The sequence below is a fragment of the Rattus rattus genome, chromosome 2 (assembly GCF_011064425.1).
Source record: "Rattus rattus isolate New Zealand chromosome 2, Rrattus_CSIRO_v1, whole genome shotgun sequence".
Lineage (NCBI taxonomy): Eukaryota > Metazoa > Chordata > Mammalia > Rodentia > Muridae > Rattus > Rattus rattus.
In genome coordinates this window covers 9,969,482-9,988,310 of record NC_046155.1, presented here as the reverse complement: position 1 = coordinate 9,988,310, position 18,829 = coordinate 9,969,482, and the positions used below count along the sequence as shown (strand labels likewise).

General features: G+C 43.0%; 2 protein-coding genes across 5 annotated transcripts in view; one reads left to right on the top strand and one right to left on the bottom strand.

Moving 5' to 3' along the window:
• The window catches only part of Sdhaf2 (succinate dehydrogenase complex assembly factor 2), a 28,633-nt gene extending 10,376 nt beyond the window's left edge, over positions 1-18,257 (top strand). For 2 of the 4 annotated variants that reach the window (XM_032891611.1, XM_032891613.1), the window contains exon 4: positions 13,091-14,529. In XM_032891611.1, coding sequence (XP_032747502.1) covers positions 13,091-13,221 — 131 coding nt within the window. In that variant the 3' untranslated portion in view covers positions 13,222-14,529. Of the gene's footprint in view, positions 1-9,744; positions 9,902-13,090; positions 14,530-17,012 lie in introns of those variants that run through there. The other 2 variants (XR_004386798.1, XR_004386799.1) reach the window with 2 other exon arrangements.
• LOC116890957 (60S ribosomal protein L36a-like) lies at positions 2,382-2,798 on the bottom strand. Its single transcript, XM_032891614.1, has one exon. It carries the CDS (start codon positions 2,775-2,777, stop codon positions 2,457-2,459), a length of 321 nt encoding a protein of 106 aa, XP_032747505.1. The 5' UTR covers positions 2,778-2,798; the 3' UTR covers positions 2,382-2,456.
• Positions 18,258-18,829: the final 572 nt, after the last annotated feature.

Sequence of the window (18,829 nt, the reverse complement as noted above, 5' to 3'; positions counted from 1 at the left end):
ACCCTGACTGTAAAATTATTTAATTGCTACTTTATGACTGTAATTTTGTCACTGTTATAAATTGTAATATAAATATCTGGTGTGATCCACAAATTGCAATCACTGCTAAAGCATTGTTTTAACTTCCTCTTACATATTTTTACATTTTTTCTTTCTTTTTGGTATTTTAAGTATTTATATTTCAAATGTTATCCCCTTTCCTGGCTCCCCCTCTCCCATTCCCTCTCCCCATGCTTCTATGAGGATGCTCCCCCTCCCACTCCCTTACTCCCACCTCACCGCCCTGGCATTCCCCTATACTTTGCTGAAGTTGTTTATCAGGTTTAGGAGTTCTCTGGTGGAATTTTCAGAGTCACTTAGGTATACTATCATATCATCTGCAAATAGTGATATTTTGACTTCTTCCTTTCCAATTTGTATCCCTTTGATCTCCTTTTGTTTTGTTTAATAGCTAGGACTTTGAGTAATAGAGTGGGCAGCCTTGTCTAGTTCCTGATTTTAGTGGGATTGCTCAAAATTTCTTTCTGTTTAATTTGATGTTGGCTACTGGTTTGCTGTATATTGATTTTACTATGTTTAGGTATGGGCCTTGAATTCCTGATCTTTCCAAGACTTTTAACATGAAGGGATGTTGAATTTTGTCAAATGATTTCTCAGCATCTAATGAGATGATCATGTGGTTTGTTTTCTTTGAGTTTGTGTATATAGTGGATTACATTGATGGATTTCTGTATATTGAACCATCCTTGCATCCCTGGGATGAAGCCTACTTGATCATGGTGAATGTTTGTTTTGTTGTGTTCTTAGATTCAGTTTGCAAGAATTTTATCGAGTATTTTTGCATCAATATTCATAAGGGAAATTGGTCTGAAGTTCTTTCTTTGTAGGGTCTTTGTGTGGTTTAGGTATAAGTGTACTTGTGGCTTCAAAGAATGAATTGGGTATTGTTCCTTCTGTTTCTACATTGAGGAATAGTTTGAAGAGTATTGGTACAAGGTCTTCTTTGAAGGTCTGATAGAATTTTGCACTAAATCCATCTGGTCCTGGGCTTTTTGTTGTTGTTGTTGTTGTTAGACTTTTAATGACTACTTCTATTTCTTTAGGAGTTGTGGGGTTGTTTAGATGGTTTATCTGTTCCTGATTTAACTTTGGTACCTGGTATCTGTCTAGGAAATTGCCCATTCCCTGCTAATTTTCCAGTTTTGTTGAGTATAGGCTTTTGTAGTAGGATCTAATTTTTTGAATTTTTTCAGTGTCTTTTGTTCTGCCTCCCTTTTCATTTCTGATTTTGTTAATTTGGATACTGTTTCTGTGCCTTCTGGTTACTCTGGCTAAGAGTTCATCTATCTTGTTGATGGTCTCAAAGAATCAGCTCCTGGTTTTGTTGATTCTTTGTATAGTTCTTTTTGTTTCTACTTGGTTGATTTCAGCCCTGAGTTTATTTCCTGCCTTCTACTCCTCCTGGGTGTATTTGCTTCTTTTTGTCCTAGAGCTTTCAGGTGTGCTGTCAAGCTGCTAGTGTACGCTCTCTCCAATTTCTTTTTGGAGGCACTCAGAGCTATGAGTTTTCCTCTTAGCACTGCTTTCATTGTGTCCCATAAGTTTGGGTATGTTGTGCCTTCATTTTCATTAAATTCTAAGAAGTCTTTCATTTCTTTCTTTATTTCTTCCTTGACCAACTTATTATTAAGTAGAGCATTGTTCTGCTTCCATGTGTATGTGGGTTTTCTGTCATTATTGTTGTTATTGAAGACTTAGTCTGTAGGGATCTGAAATGATGCATGGGACTATTTCTATCTTCTTGTATCTGTTGAGGCCTGTTTTGTGACCAGTTATGTGGTCAGTTTTGGAGAAGATACCATGAGGTGGTGAGAAGAAGGTATATCCTTTTGTTTTAGGATGGAATTTCTATAGATATCTATTAAATCCATTTGGTTCCTAACTTCTGTTGGTTTCACTGAGTCTATTTAGTTTCTGTTTCCATGATCTGTCCATTGATGAGAGTGGGGTGTTGAAATCTCCCACTATTATTGTGTGAGGTGCAATGTGTGCTGTGAGCTTTAATAAAGTTTCTTTTACGTATGTAGGTGCCCTTGTATTTGGAGCATAGATGTTCAGGATTGAGAGTTCATCTTGGTAGATTTTTCCTTTGATGAGTATGAAGTGCCCTTCCTTATCTTTTTTGATGACTTTTGGTTGGAAATTGATTTTATTTGATATTAGAATGGCTACTCCGTCTTGTTTCTTCGGACCATTTGCTTGGAAAATTTTTTTCCATTCCTTTATTCTGAGGTAGTGTCTGTCTTTGTGTCTGAGGTGCGTTTCCTGTATGCTGTAAAATGCTGGGTCCTGTTTATGTATCCAGTTTGTTAATTTATGTCTTTTTTTTTTTTTTTTTTGAAAGGTCAAGATTTTATTGTCTTCATAACAAAATCAGCTTAGATTTTATTGTCTGCTTAGAACTGGATCACTTGGCCCTTTCTCTTCTTGTCACCTCCTAGTTCAAAATGCTTGCATCTCTTAATAGCCAGCATCCTCTTAGATCTGCAGTTGGGCTCAACGCACTCCAGTCTCAGCACAATCTTCTTTGTAGTTTTAGCCTTTTTGCGGAAAATGGGCTTAGTCTGCCCGCCGTAGCCACTCTGTTTCCTGTCATAACGCCGCTTTCCCTGGGCATACAAAGAATCCTTGCCCTTCTTGTACTGCGTCACCTTGTGGGGCCGGTGCTTCCCACATTTCTTGCAGAATGTCCGGCGGGTCTTAGGAACGTTCACCATGTTTGCAGGAGCGCTATCAGCTCAGAAAGAGAGCAATTTATGTCTTTTTATTGGGGAATTGAGTCCATTGATGTTAAGAGATATTAGGGAAAAGTGATTGTTGCTTCCTGTTATTTTTGTTAGAGGTGGAATTAAGTTTGGGTTTCTTTTTTTGGTTTGTTGCAAGAAGATTACTTTCTTATTTTTCTAGGGTGTAGTTTCCCTCCTTGTGTTGGAGTTTTCCATTTATTATCCTTTGTAAGGCAGAATTTGTGGAAGGATACTGTGTAAATTTGGTTTTGTCATGGAATATCTTCATTTCTCCATGTTTGGTAGTTAAGAGCTTTGCTGGATATAGTAGCCTGGGCTGGCATTTGTGTTCTCTTTGTATGACATCTGCCCAGGATCTTCTAGCTTTCTTTTTCACAGTCTCTGTTGAGAAGTTGATAGGTCTACCTTTATATGTTTCTTAACCTTTTTCCCTTACTGCTTTTAATATTCTTTCTTTGTTTTATGCATTTGGTGTTTTGACTATGATATGACGGGAGGAGTTTCTTTTCTGGTCCAATCTATTTGGAGTTCTCTAGGCTTCTTGTATGTTTATGGGCATCTGTTTCCTTAGGTTAGGGAAGTTTTATTCTATAATTTTGTTGAAGATATTCACTGGCTCTTAAAGTTGGGAATCTTTGCTCTCTTCTATACCTATTATCCTTGGGTTTGATCTTCTCATTGTGTCATGGATTTCCTGGATGTTTTGGGCTAGGAGCTTTTTGCGTTTTGCATTTTCTTTGACAGTTGTGTCAACATTTTCTATGGTATCTTCTGCCCCCGAGATTCTCTCTTCTTTCTCTCGTATTCTGTTGGTGATACTTGTGTCTATGACTCCTGATCTCTTCCCTAGGTTTTCTATCTTTAGGATTGTCTCCCTTTGTGATTTCTTTAGTTTTTCTGTTTCCATTTTTATATCCTGGATGGTTTTGTTCAATTTTGTCACCTGTTCGGTTGTGTTTTCCTGTAATTCTTTAAGGGATTTTTCTGTTTCCTCTTTAAGAGCTTCTGCTTTTTTACCTGTGTTGTCCTATATTTCTTTAAGGGAGTTATTTATGTCCTTCTTTTTTTTTTTTTGTTCTTTTTTTCGGAGCTGGGGACCGAACCCAGGGCCTTGTGCTTCCTAGGCAAGGGCTCTACCACTGAGCTAAATCCCCAACCCCTATTTATGTCCTTCTTAAAGTCCTCTATCATCATCATGAAATATGATTTTAAATCCAAATCTTGCTTTTCTGGTGTGTTGGGATATCCAGTATTTGCTTTGGTGGGAGAACTGGACTCTGATGATGCCAAGCAGTCTTGGTTTCTGTTGCTTAGGTTCCTGTGCTTGCCTCTTGCACATCTGGTTGTCTTCTGGTGTTATCTGGTCTTGCTGTCCCTGACAGTCACTTGACATTCCTGTAAACCTGTTTGTCTCCCGGAGCAGTTTTCTTCTCGAGGGATCTGGGTACAGAGAGCTGCCAGGTCAGCTCCAGGCGCAGGCAGAAACCGGAAGGGTCCTGTCTCAGACTGCTTCTGGGTTTGTGTGTCTTGAGGGCTCCAGGTGGGTTGATAGGAGCAGAAGGTTGGTCTTACTTCTGCTCTCAGGTGTGTCAGCATTCCTGTCGACTGGCCTTCAACTCTGTGTGCAGGTAGAAACCAGAGGGTCCTGCCCCTGAATGCTCCTTCCTGTACCCGGAGGGCACTTGGTGGGTTTCTCTTGGGCCAGGAATGTGAGCAGAAGTGGTGGTCTACCCTGAGCTCTCAGGATTGTCTGCACTTCTAAGAGTCCAGCTCTTTCCCCCATGGGAAAGAGAGTACAGAGAGCTGTGGACCAGGTCAGCTCCAGGCACAGGCAGAATCTGGAAATTGTCTTCCTTTTTTTTTTTTTTTTTTTCTTTTCTTTTTTTTCGGAGCTGGGGACCGAACCCAGGGCCTTGTGCTTGCTAGGCAAGTGCTCTACCACTGAGCTAAATCCCCAACCCCTTGTCTTCCTTTTTAAAGGATTACTAATGATTTTTGTCTATATTTAATCATGGAGATTTACTTCCAACAAAATTCCCTTGGCTACATTGGACCTGAGATACTGATAGAATAAGAATTCTCAAGAGGGGGCTGGAGAGATGGCTCAGCGGTTAAGAGCACCCACTACTCTTCCAGAGGTCCTGAGTTCAATTCCAGCAACCACATGGTGGCTCACAACCATCTGTAAAGAGATCTGATGCCCTCTTCTGGTGTATCTGAAGACAGCTACAGTGTACCTATATATAATAAATGAATAAATCTTTAAAAAAAAAAAAGAATTCTCAAGAGTGATTTATTTTAAATAGAAGTAGGGAGACCTAACATGAATGACCGTATGTGAGTTAGCAACTTTCCCTAACAAATAATTTTAATCTTGGACTACATTCCTTGCCATCTTATTGCCTGACAGACACCAGTATAGTTTTCTGTTCCTCGACAACAAACTAAGAGTGAGATTGTAATGCCTTTCCTCAGCTTCAAGTGAGCTCCTTAGAATAACAGTCGTTAAATAGCACAGGGGCTGTGTACTGTGCTTAGTTACAAATATCAATTTGGGCTTAGAATTCTGGTTCTGATACCAGCTGTGTGTTTAGCAAGTTTGTTGAACTTTCTTTGCTATTGTGTTTGCAACACAGTGTTAAAAACCATAAAAGAATAGCTTCCCCCTAGAGCTATGAGGGGCGATCCCGTGACATGCAGAGAACTGCTGAAACGGGAGCCATGCGTTCTGTAGACCCAGTTTCTGAGACTAAATTTTATTCCGGCTCTTTTTAGTCTCCAACCTGGTACTTCACCAACTGTGGTACCTTGAGCAGCTTTCTCAATCAAATTTCTGCTAGTTCCTGTATCTAAGCTGTAAAAGGACAGAGGTTGCCATTTAAATGGCCCGAATAAAGGTTGAATGATGACAATTTTCATAAAGCCATTGTAAGAGTTCCCAGCACAGGTCAAGAGTCCTGTGAATGGCGTGACTATTACGTTATTAGAACCCAAAACCATCTATCGTATTTCAAGTAGAGGATGTGTGTCCATTTGGTAAAATGGGTTGAACTTCAAAAGGTCAATGCCAAGAGCAAAGAGAGGGGAGATGGGTGTAGAGTAATAAGTCAGAACAAGGATTTTCCTGGGCTTTAAAAAGTATAGAATTGAATGATTGTCCTATGGGAGGGGAAGGAGAGAAAGGAACACACACACACACACACACACACACACACACACACACACACACACACACACACACACACACACTGTATTTTTTGTTTCTGATAATTAGGGACAAAGGCTGTTGTACAGCCTTAGCTCTGGGTGCAGATGGAGACCAGCATATTTTTATATTTTCTTTATGTTACATTTATACTTCAGATTATTTTATAATTTCTCTTATGACTGTTCAGCCCATGTTTATTTCGTAAATTGCCAGAATTTGTTTAGGTTTTCTTTTGGGCCCGAAGTACCAAGTACCTTGGTAAATATTCCATGTACATTTGAATGTGTGTCTTCTGTTCTTAAGGGCAGAACATTCGATGTGTCGGCTAGGACAGGGTGGTTGATGGTGTTGTGTTCTTTCTGGATTTCATTTTCTGAGGGCCTGTTATATCAGTTACCGAGAGAGGAACATTGGAATCGCCTAAAATTGCGGATTGCCTGAGATTTCAGTAATCCTCTTCCCTTCCCTTGACCTTCACTTCATATTTTCAAGGGTCAGGTGTTAGGTGCAAACATGTCTGGGATTTTTATTATTATTATTTTTTATTTATTATTTATTGGTGTGTGTTTATGAAGGAGGAGGACCGCATTCCACAGTGTACATGTGAAAGTCAGAGGACAACTTGTAGGAGTTGATTCTCTGCTTCCACCTTGTAGGTTCCAAGGACTGAATTCAGGTTCTGGGTTTGAGGTCAAGCACTGTGATCCACTAAGGCAGCTTGCTGGGCCTTCAGATTTCTATGATTTGTTTTTGCCTGGTGTGTAGCTTTCTGTTCAGATTGTTTCCCTCTTACTTTGTAAAAAATTACCAAGTTTTGAAGTTTACTAAACTTGGAGCCACATCAGTTCCTTGGGTCAAAGTTCTGTGGGTGAAAAGCTCTGCCCAGATCTTACATTCTGAAGTCAGTGAGTCGGGTGTTCTGTGTTTCCATCTGGAGACTCGGGGAAGAATTTAATTCTAAGCACACTGACATTTTTCTGAGAATTTGTTTTACCATTGGAGGGCTGATTTCCCTAAATAACCTGCCAGCAGTGAGTCTCTTTGAGCTTCGAGGGCCTTGCTGCATACCCTCTCCGTCTGACTCAGGAAGGGCTCTTTCCTCACATCTGACTTCCTCTTCCATTACCAGCTAGAGGACTTTTGTTATAAAACCACAAACTGCTTTTGTCTTTATAGCTAAATTGAGGTTTTCTGTAGACAGAATACATGCTCGTTCATTTTATCCAACCTGACAGTCTCTGTTTTTCACTAATGTGTTTAGGTCTTTCGTACTTGCTGAGTTCTTGATGTGTTTGAATTGAACGCTACCATTTTTGATTGTTTGTTTCTTCCATCTCTTCATTGTTTCTTTGTCTTGGTGCGTGCTTGTGCATGTGTATTTATGTGTTTGTGTGTGTGTGTGTGTGTGTGTGTGTGTGTGGTTAATGCCACTCCTGGTTTATTTTTGTCCTTAACAGGTTTTTAATGATTGCTCACGGGTTCACAGTATACGATGGTAATTAATTAATCAGAGTCTGTCTGCAGGACTCACGAGCCTCATGTGTAATGATGTAAGGCCTTGACAACAGGGTGTGCCAACCCCTGCCCCTACCCTGCCCTTGCCCTCAGCTCTTGTGGCATTCTTCTTACTTTAAGCCTGGAACACATTTCTTCTGTTTTACTGTGGGCAGTAAAGGAGAATGATCAAAATATATGTTCTACTCTCATTAGTTTTGGAGATGGTTGTTTCTTTATATAAATCTGTTCTATTTCACCATAGTCCCTCTGCTGAACTTCCCTCACTATTACACAAATTGGCTGCTTTGAATTCTGTGCCTTGGGTGTAAGACTAAGGCTCATGAGTTTGTTTGTTTTCCAGCAGTTTATGAATATGTACTTCTTTTGCTGGGCTATCAGCATGTAATTCCAATTCAGGGGGCTCTGGCATCCACTTGTATGCTGTGTGGGCACCAGGCACTTACGTGGTATAATACACACACAAGCAAAACACTTACAGACGTAAAATAAATAAACAAATCCAAAATGAAAAAGCCATTTTAAACTTTAAGAGATGAGATCATACTGTGCTGCCCAGGCTGACCCCAGACTCCTAACCTTCTGTCAAACCTCATGCTCATGTCCCCTGAGTAGCTAGAATCACAGACACATGCCACCACGCCCAGTTTAGAAAAGGTTCGTGTGGCTCACAGTTTTGCGGAGTTCAGTCATGAGGTGGTAGGCTCCAGTACTGGCGAGGCAGCTATGCAGGTGAGGCAGCACCTGATGCAGCGAGCTCATGATGAGCAGTGTTCATTTGATGGCCAGGAAGCATGTGTCAGGTGTGTGGGGGTAGGAACGGGAGAGACTCGATCCTGTTATTTCCTGACTGGAAGACTTTCTAGGTCCCCAAAATTTCCACTACCTTCCCATAACAGTAAGCTGGGGATACATGGGGGGCATTGTCCTTGCAGGAACACTCCCTATCCTAACAAGAGCAGCATGCCTAGGTCTTTGTTTTGGCATTTACCTGTTTGGGGTTCTCAGGATTTTTATGTCTTTGATTATTATTGGAAAATCCTTCAGTCTCCTTCATGCTCTCTTTTTCTTTTGTAATTCTGATTGCACTTTGAACAATTTGTGTCCACAGTTCTTGGCATCTGTTCTCTGTGCTTTTCTCTTTGTAAATCGTTTTGGGTCCTTTGTATTTGGCAACATCTCTTGGCCTGTCTTTCACAGATTCTTGAATTGTGTCAGATGTCACAGTGAGCCCCTTGAAGTCATTTTGCATTGCTGCTGCTGTGCTTTTATTTTTAGCATTTCCATATGACATTTAGACTTTCTAGCTCCCCGCTGGAGCTCCTCATCTGTTCTTATATTTGGCTTGCTTTTCCCCCAGAGCTTTTGATATTAGTTTAATTACTTTAAGTTCTGAGAGTCCTACACGAGTTATTCCTGCGTCTGTTTATTGCTTTGCTTTCTTGTAGTTTCCCTCCTTTTAGGCTTATTTTATTTTTCATCATGTATATGTATGTGTGTCTGTATGCTACATGTGATGGGTACAGGAGTTAGTGGAGGCCAAAAACATCGGATCCCCTGGAGCAGGAGTACAAGTGGTTGTGAGCCACCTGATACAGGTGCTGGAATCAAACTTAGGTCCTCTGGAAAAGCAGTACATGCTCCTAACTCCAAGCCATCCCTACATCATCATTTTTATTCGTTTGCTTTAAGAAAATTGGAGTGTGTGTGTGTGTGTGTGTGTGTGTGTGTGTGTGTGTGTGTGGAGAGAGAGAGAGAGAGAGAGAGAGAGACAGAGAGAGAGACAGAGAGACAGAGAGACAGACAGACAGACAGACAGTGTTTTATGCATGCTATGCAGTGCACCTGTGGAGGTCTGAGTGTGAATTTAGTTCTCTTTTACCTTAACATGATTTTGAAGATAGAATTCAAACACAGCAAACAGCTGTGCCTAGTGTACTAGGGCTTCCAGGGACCCTCCTGTCTCGGTGGAGGGGCAGGAGCACTAAGATTACATGTTTGTTCTTCCGTGTGACTTCTGGACATTCTAATGCAGGCCTTCATGCTTGCATGTCAAATGCTTTACTTACTGGGGTATTTCCTGAGATAGCTTCTTGAGATGAGGTTTCTTTGTGTATCCTAGGCTAGCTTCAAATTCCTTTCTCTCGTGCTTTCTCTCTCTCTCTCTCTTTCTTCCTCCCTCCCTCCCTCTCTCCCTCTTTCCTTTTGAGACAGGGTCTCACTGTGCAGCCCTGGATATCCTGGAACTCACAGAGATCTGCCCACTTCTACCTCCAGAGTTCTGAGATTATAAGCAAGTTCCACTTGACCTGGATTTGTTTTTAAATTCTTGATCCTTCTGCCTCAGTTTTGCCAGTGCCGAAATTAGTAGGTATGTGCTAACACTCATGTAAAAAGCACATATAGTGGAGTGTGGTTTTTTTAATGTTTGTTGAGACAGGGTCTCATGCTGCTATGGCTGGCCTGGCATTCACTCCGTAGATAAGGTGGTCTTGAGCTCACAGAGATCTACTTACTTTTGTGCTAGAATTATAGGCTCACACCACCAATCCAAGTGGTACATATCTGTAATGCCAGCATTCTTATAGTAAATACTCAGGAAGCTGGTAAGCCAATCAACGTGGAACATCCAGCACAAAAACAAGGTGGAAAGAGGGATGTGACTTCCAAAGCCATACTATAGAATGCATGGATGTGCATGTGCAAGTGCACGCACACACACACTATTTTAAAAAGTAAAATAGGGGCTGGGGAGATGGCTTCATAATTGAGAGCACTTGCTATTCTTGCAGAAAACCCAGGTTTAGTTTCAAGCACTCACATGGTTGCTTGCAAACAACTATAATCCCAGTTACTGGAGAGCTGATGCTTTCTTCTGGCCTTCACTGGTACCAGTCGTGCACATGATACACATATATACCTGCAGGCAAAACACTCATACACAAAAAATAAATACTAGGAAAAGAATTGTTTTAAAGATTTATTTATTCATTTAACATATATGAGTACACTGTTGCTGTCATCAGACACACCAGAAGAGGGTATTGGATCCCATTATAGATGGTTGGAAGCCACCATGTGGGTGCTGAGAATTGAACTCAGGACCTCTGGAAGAGCAGTCAGTGCTCTTAACTGCTCAGCCATCTCTCCAGCCCAAGAAAAAAAAAAAAAATTAACCCTCCCAAATCACAAAGCACCCAGAACACTCACTGGGTCCAGGCTCTGGACAGACAGAATCTGTCTTCTTTTTAGCATTTTATTTAGTCCTCTGGAGACTCACCTAAATTTTGCTGGTAGGAGGCTTTGCTTGTAATTGGCCTCTTAGACAACTATGTCTAGGGTAGAAAGGGAGATTGAAAATGATGAACACGACTGAACTCCTACCACTGGACAAGACTAGCATTCTTGCTTTTTGTCTTCTAGCCCTGTTGCCGTCTGCTAACATCTCATTCTCAGCTTCATCTTCATTCCTTGGGCCTCTCGTTTCTTCCCGGAGATTTCCTCTGGCTCAGGTTTGCAGGAGTTAGTTTCTGTGCCTCGCAACCAAGGGTCTCTAACTGATAAAGAGAGGAAGCGGAGCGTTTGTTACAGGAGGTTCATAGCTTAGAGTGGGAGATGGACATAGAGCTCCCAGAACAGGAGAGAATAAAAGAGGAGACACAGTGCTGTAGTCTCCCTTTATTTGCAGGGAATTTATTCTAAAATCCTCAGTGGATTCCTAAAACGGAATGATACCAAGCCCATGTAGTTCATGCTTTTCCCATTTATGTATGTGCGTGTGCGTACAAACACACACACACACACACACACACACACACACACACACACACACCCTGCAGTGTTACCTGCTACACAGCACCAGAATCAACCTGTCTGTCCATCTGCCCCAGTGCCTTTTTTGCACTCTTGTGTTTTGGGTCTGTTATTGATTAAAAAGAATATGGTTATACAGTTTTAATCCCAGCACTCAGGAGGCAGAGGCAGGTGGATCTCTATGAGTTTGAGGCCAGCCTGGTCTACCTAGAGGGTTCCAGGACAGCCAGAGCTACATAGTGAGACCCTGTCTCAAAAAGTAACTAAGCAGTGGTGGCTCACGTCTTTAATTTCAATGTTGACACTAGAGGCAGAGGCAAGCAGATCTCTGAGTTCCAGGACAGCCAGGGTTGCAGAAAAACTTTGTCTCAAAAACAAACAAACAACAAACAAACAAAAATGAAAAATATGGTTACTTAAACATAAACCTGCAATATTTATACATTTAGTATATTCCCAAAACAGAAGTGTCTGAGTGACTCACACATGGGTAGCATTTACAGTGTACATACATGGACAAGATTGATGCATACTCAAGACAGAAAGAACAAGATGGCTTAAGATTTTATCAGCTTATGACAAATAGTTTAAATAAAACTCACTAATTATTTCCGGAATTTTATATTTTGTCAAACTACAAGGACCCAAGGTAAATGATATTGTGATGTGAAACCACAGATAAGGGGGAAAACTACTCAGTGTACCCAGAGGACAACTGAGGCCAAATGCAAAGCCAAACAGGACAGCCAGGATTACGCAAGCCAAGGGTCATCAGATTTGTTCCTTATGCACCAGAGAGTAATAAATATTTCAATCTTAAGGCCATATGAGGGGCTGGGGATTTGGCTCAGTGGTAGAGCGCTTACCTAGGAAGCGCAAGGCCCTGGGTTCGGTCCCCAGCTCGAAAAAAAAAGAACCAAAAAAAAAAAAAAAAAAAAAAAAGGCCATATGAGCTCTGTTGTGACTCCTCGGCTCTGCCATTGTAATACAAAGTAGCCTGGGTCATAATGCAAGCAAATGAGAGCAGCTGCACTAACAAAGCTACTGACAAGTGTAGGCCAACAGTCTGCCAACCCTGGTGTAGCCTAGAGTATTCGGAGGAAGAACAGAGATGGCCTATGGGCTGTTTATCCATCTGTGGTTCTTGGCATTGCCAGAGTTTCAGTTTGCTTTTTGTTGTTGCTTGCCTTTAGATTTAAAAAAAAAAAAAAGATTTACTTTTTCTTTAAAAACTATTTTTATGTTGTACAGTGTGTGTGTGTGTTCAGAGGATTACTTGTGGGAAGTGGTTCTTTCTCCCATGTGGATTCAGAGATTAAACTCAGTTATCAGGCATGGTGGCAAGGCTCTATCCACTGAGCCTTTGAACTGGCTCTTAAGGTTTACCTTATTTTTATTGATACATGTGTGTGGGTGCTGTGGGTGGCCAGAAGAGGGCATGGTATCTCCTGGGATTGGAGTTAAAGGTAATTGTGAGTCCCCTTGAAGAGCAACAAGTGCTCATAACAGCTGAGTCATCTCTCCAGCCCCAGTTTTGTTTTTTGAGATAGGGTTTTTACTCTTGCCCAGGCTAGTCTGGAACTCACTCAGGCCCAGGCTGGTCTTGAACTTGCAATAATCTTCCTGCCTTAGCCTCATAACTGCTGAGATTCCATAGGCATGGACACTGTATGCAGCTTCGTAGCTCCACATCCTTTACATCAACATTGACTGTGCACAATCCTTTCTGCCTACCCTTCTGTTGCAGAAGCAAAACCAGCTCCAGAAATATTTGAAAATGAAGTCATGGAACTACTGAGAGAATTCACCAAAAACAAAAACAAAGAGCAGAGACTGCGTGCCCCAGATCTGGAATATCTCTTTGAAAAGCCTCGTTAAGCCGGGTGCCACTGCCTGTTGTGGTGGTCATTATATGGATAGAAACTGCTTCTGGTACTGACCTTGGCTTCCTGCTTCTCCTTAGACACTTGAACCTCTCCCAGGACAGACATGTAATGTGTAAGATGACTAACCTGTGCTTGTCTGTAAAACCCAAGTCAGACCCCTTACCTGGCTGCTATGTGCTGTGCTGCAGGTCTGCCACAAGAGGGCACTGTAGGGAAGCGAGTCCACTGCCTCAGCGCCAACAATGCAAAAGACGCTGCTGCTGTAGGAAGAGCTGACCCCATCCTCCTCCACCCAGTGGCCCTGGACTTTTTTAAGATAAAACCACCCCAACCTGATAGTTCCACCAAAGAATGTCGATCCAGGCCTCTAAACTGAGCCCATCAAAGGTACAGCAAGCTGAATGAGGGCACCAAAGCAGGAATATTGTAGGCATACTGCTTAAGTCAACATCCTCATCAGCTTTTCACAACATACATGTTTTGAACTGAAAGATAGTTGAATGTTGAAGACTATCGAGAAGAAAATCGACAGTTCACTAACCCTCCCAGTTATCTTCATTTTTGTCTGATTCTCTGCTACCTATAGTCCTATAATGGGGTTTTACAAGCTTATAGTCATAAGTTTTCTGACTTTCTGCTATTGTGGCAAACTTTCCTCTCATTCTGACAGCCTTCAAATTATTTTAGTTGACCAAATAATAATGGCATATAAGAAGTAACATATTAACTGTGTCATAGGTCCTACCCTCGGGGAACTGAGGTAGGAACAGCACTAAGAATTTGAAGCTAGCCTAGACCACGCTGCAGAGTGAGGCAGCTCAGAGAGCTGTGCACTCGTGAAGGATTCTTTGTGCAGGAGCTCTGGCTGGGATGTGAAGGTGCTGGCTGGAGAGAAAACTGGCCAGCACTGAGAGACTTGGGTGGGTAACTACAGGAGCTATAGGAAAACAGGGGAAAGATGCCTGTCCAGGGAGGGAAGAGGGGAACCAGCCTTCACTTACCTCAGAGCACTCCCACAGACAGATAGCATTAGGCCTGTTTATGGACAAGAGATTGCCTTGGAAGGAGTCAGTAATACAGCCATGATCAAAAACCAGAATTTGGGCCTGGAGAGATGGCTCGGTGGTTAAGAGCAATGGCTGGCTGTTCTTCCAGAGGACCTGGGTTCAATTTCTAGTACCTACAAAGCAGCTCACAATGGTCTGTAGCTCCATTTCAGAGGATCTGACACAGACACAGAAACACCAATGAACATAAAAATATAAACATAAAAAAGTAAATAAAAAGATGAAAGCTGGAATTCATTATTGTTTGATCTACATCCAAAGCTCATGAACGTCCTGCTAGACAACATGGCTTCTCTGTTAACATTTAGTAGCAACCGTCACTTCTGGACAATTGAAGGCAAGAATGACAGTATTGAGACACAGCTCTGTATTGCTCTATGGTGGGTAGGAGGCCACCAACTACTTCCCAAAGTGAGGAGCTTCCACTCAGAATCACCCAGGCCCCACTGCGGCTCTGGTAAGAAGTGGTGCAGCGTGATGGCTATGAGCGCAAGCCTTTGCTTTATTGCTTTGCTGCTGGAGAAACTTACTGGCCTAAGCTGTGGTTTCTAACTAAGGGTGATAATCACTTAAGTCTCAAGATTGCCAAACGCTATAATAGGTAACACTGGATGGCATCAGCACCCGGGATAGCATAGGAAGACAGGAACCTTTGTTCAAAGCCTCACACTGAGATTTCTGTCTTCTAACAGATCGTCAACTGCACATACACAGACAAGGCAGTCTCATCTGAAAGTCAGGAGGCTGATCCTATTAAAATAACCACAGAGTGCCTTACCAGAATGCAAAGTAGAAGGAAAAAAAACCTACCCTGGTGACAAGTCCTTTGATGGAAAAGTTTAGCACTCACTTAGGCAAGGAATAGGGGTGAGAGCTACGGAGTAAAAGGAGCTTACAGAGAGCTTCTGATGTCCTAGGGATGGTGGGGGTGCTAAACAGGCAGGGTTTATATATAGAAACATCTGGACTGTAAGGAGTGCACAGGAATTGCATAGCGCCTTCCCCCTTTATCCTGGGCATGTTATACAACAAGCCCCAGAAGCCAAGTATGCACCTCGGTTCTGATCCCTTCTTACCCTCATTTTGTCTTATTTCACATGGTGTTTGGCGTGCACCTGGGAATGGCATGCTTCTAAAGGAACTGTTTCCCTTCATGCTGCTGGCTTGTGTCATCTTTGAAAGGGAAGGATTTTGCTAACTTCAGCTGCTCAGTGTCAAGCCCAAGGGTGCTATGTAAACAGTTTTCTCTTTTATTAGACAGTAAGTAAAACTAGACTGGCCACAGTGCATTTTCAGAAAAATATTAATAAACGTATCACCAGGGCCAGCAGCTCCCATGACCCATGAGAAGCAGCAACTAGACTTATTGTTCTTGGTTTGACATTCAGAGCCTGTACTGGGCGCATGAGCATTTGACCTACCCTGTGAGCACCCTTGCACAGGTTCTTCCAGACACATCAAACTAGGTCAAGGCTGCTTTCTGCCCCCCCCCCACCCCAGTTCTTCTCTTCACTGTTTTCAGTTGTACCTAGGCTTCCCATGACAGCTGAGTGTTTCTTGTGGCTGCCGTTAGAGGCACCTCATAGTGACTTGGAGCACCATCTGGAGTTCATCCAGTTTCTTCAGCTCCAGCCAAGGTGACAGTGGCATAACCTGGCTTGTATTTTTAAGCATCAGAGGGGAAGGATAGTTGAACTTCACATTTATCTTTCAATCCATCTGCCACTTTGAGGCTAGACAAGGAAAGCTGAAAGCCAGGTATGGTGGCACCCGCCTGTAAGTCTAGCATTCAGGAGACTGAGATAGATAGTTACACGTTCAAGGTTAGCCCAGGCTACACAGTTAATACCAGCCTAACTAGGGTTATGGAATAATACCCTGTCAAAAAAATGAGGTGATGAACAACTGAAAAAGACAAATGTCAACGTCTGGCCTTCACATACATGTGTACATACCCATTCACACAGACAAAAACACATGTGCCTGTACACCAGTACCAATAGCACACCAATTCATAGACAAAATAGCCAGGCAGCCTTATGTGGTAAGCGTGTCAGTGAAACTGGGAAGCAGAAAGTCCCCTTGTTAGTACAGCCCATTACTTATATGATACTGAACTTCCTGCCTTTCAACTAGCCACTTGATGAGTCTGTTCAGATGTCACCCAAGGCAGCTGGTGACACCTGAGCTCCTCAGCAAGCTCTCTGGGGATGGGCTACGGAAGCGTCTCTCTCCATCTAGTAGAGCAGTGTGGGGGTGGGTAGCTTTCGGCAGAGGCGCTCTGGTTTTGAGAAACAAGTATCTAGTTATATCTGGTGGTGTGAACCTGTCTTCTACTCGCCAGACTGAAGGAAGAGAACTGCTGGAGACTGGGGTCCTAGGCAACGCAGATCCTGTCTCTAAAGAACTTTTCAAAGGCAGTCCATTGATAGAAGTGTAGATGTCTCTGCTGTGAAAGACAGTGTCAGTCTTGAGTGGAGATGTGCAGAGAATTCGGACCCCAATGATGAGACATTAAAGCCAGGTCCTGGGCTGCTCCTGAGTTTAGAGTAAAATGTGAGCTAGGCACATCATCTTATGTAACTAGCCAGCACGGCATGCGATTCTTTGTTTTTGTTGCTATTTATTTTTTTAAAATGTGATCTTATGTAGCCCAGGCTAGCCTTGAGCTTCATATAACCTAAACTTCTGATTCTCCTGCCTTTACCTCCCACAGGTTGAGACTACATGTGTGTGTGCTACTAAGCCGGTGTGATGATTCAGCGGATAAGGTGCTTTCCACCAAGCCTTAGAACCTGAGGTCAATCTCTGGGAACCACGTGGTAGAAAGAGAGAACTGACTCCTCCAAGTTGTCCTCTGACCTCAATATGCATACTACAGCTCTCACAAAATACAAGGGTGTGCTGCATACCCAGCTTGTTAGTATTTAATAAAGATGCTCACCTATGGGGTTGGAGAGATGGCCCAGTACCTACTGCTCTTGTGGTTTCCAGCACCGATGGTGTGCAGATCATACACACACACGCACACACACACACTCCCCACAGAGACCCATAATTAAATGTCATAAAAATGTGGGTCAAGAAGGATGGCTCGGGTTAAGAGCGATTGCAGAGGCCCTAAGTTCAGCTTGCAGTTGTCACCAGGCCGTTCATAACCACCTGTAACTAGCTCCAGGGCATCTGACTTCCTCATCTGATGTTAGTCCCTACACAAGTGTGCACATGAACACACATATCAAAGTTGTTTTTAAACTAAAAGAGGTGCCTATTGCAGTGCCCTGGAACACACGGGAAAGAACAAAGCTGCTAAGAGCAGATATTGGCAGAGGGGGGACAAGGCTATGGCTCAGTGGTTGAGCACTCACCTAATGTGCATGAAATCTTGGGTTCAATCTCTAGCCCTGCAACAAATCTATAAAGCCGAGGGCAGTTCTCTGGGAGCTCACGCTCAGAGTCCTAGAACTACCAGTGATCAGCCAGGTGACCCTGGCCACATTTCTTCTCCAGCTTCTCGTCTGTGGAGGTGAACCTTGTGCAGGATAAGGACTAAAGGAAGGAATGCATAGAAAGTGCTGGCGGTGGTACTTGGCATCCTGGTGACACAACGGTAGCCATAGTGAATTGTTAAATCTGACCATGTGCCAGACCGCTAAGGGTTTTATGCAGATCTTAGCGTTTAATCCTTGTTTACCGTTTCCCCCTATTGGTAGGAAATAAGGGTTGGTTGGATGGGTTGTGTGCTCAGAGTCACAGGAAGTGCTAGGACTAGGGTCTGAAAGGAAGCAATAGCCCCAGAGCTACCACGTGCCACACTGCCCCTCGCCAGCGCTTGCGGAGTCTGGGAAGGCTACTGGTCCTGATGACTCAGCTGTAGCTACCTCCGGGGCTCCCTGTAGAACTAAATGTTAGTCACTTCTTGTAAAGTACTGCCTGGCACTATTAAAAGGAGGCAAGATTTGTTTTGGCTCGTGTTTTCAAAAGGTACAGTTCACAGTTGGCTGACTGTTGCTTCAGGGCTGTGGAAGCAGAGCGCCACAGCAGAAGGATATGGAGGGGCAACATCTCATAGTGACCAGGTAGGGAGAAGCAGACAGGAAGGAACAAGATGTATCCTGGTATGTCCCCAGGACCTACTCCTCCTCCTAGGCCCCACCTTCAATTAATGCCACCATATAATAACTGTAAGGAATGAGGTCAGAGTCCTCAGGAGCCAGTTACTGCCCCCCAGTTTCCATCAGCTGGCAATGCTGTCCCCCCACTGTAGGAGCCTGTGGGGGACATTTTATATTCAAACTGTAATGAGTAGCCTGGGGAGTTGATTTTCACAGAGATGGCCACAGCCTTAGCCACTGCAGTCTTAATTACTTAAGCCCTCCAAGTAGGACACACGCAGTCAAGCTCTCCCTGACAGTTTGAGCTCAGACTTCCTTTGGGCTTAGGGAGAGGGGAGCAGGAGGGAAGGATTAGTATTCCCATCTTCCTTTGAGTGTTTCCTCCTCTCCTGGGTAACAGAGTTGTCCTGTCACTGGC

Excerpts from the sequence above, each read along its gene's own strand:
- LOC116890957 (XM_032891614.1), bottom strand. The coding sequence starts at position 2,777 with ATGGTGAACGTTCCTAAGACCCGCCGGACATTCTGCAAGAAATGTGGG.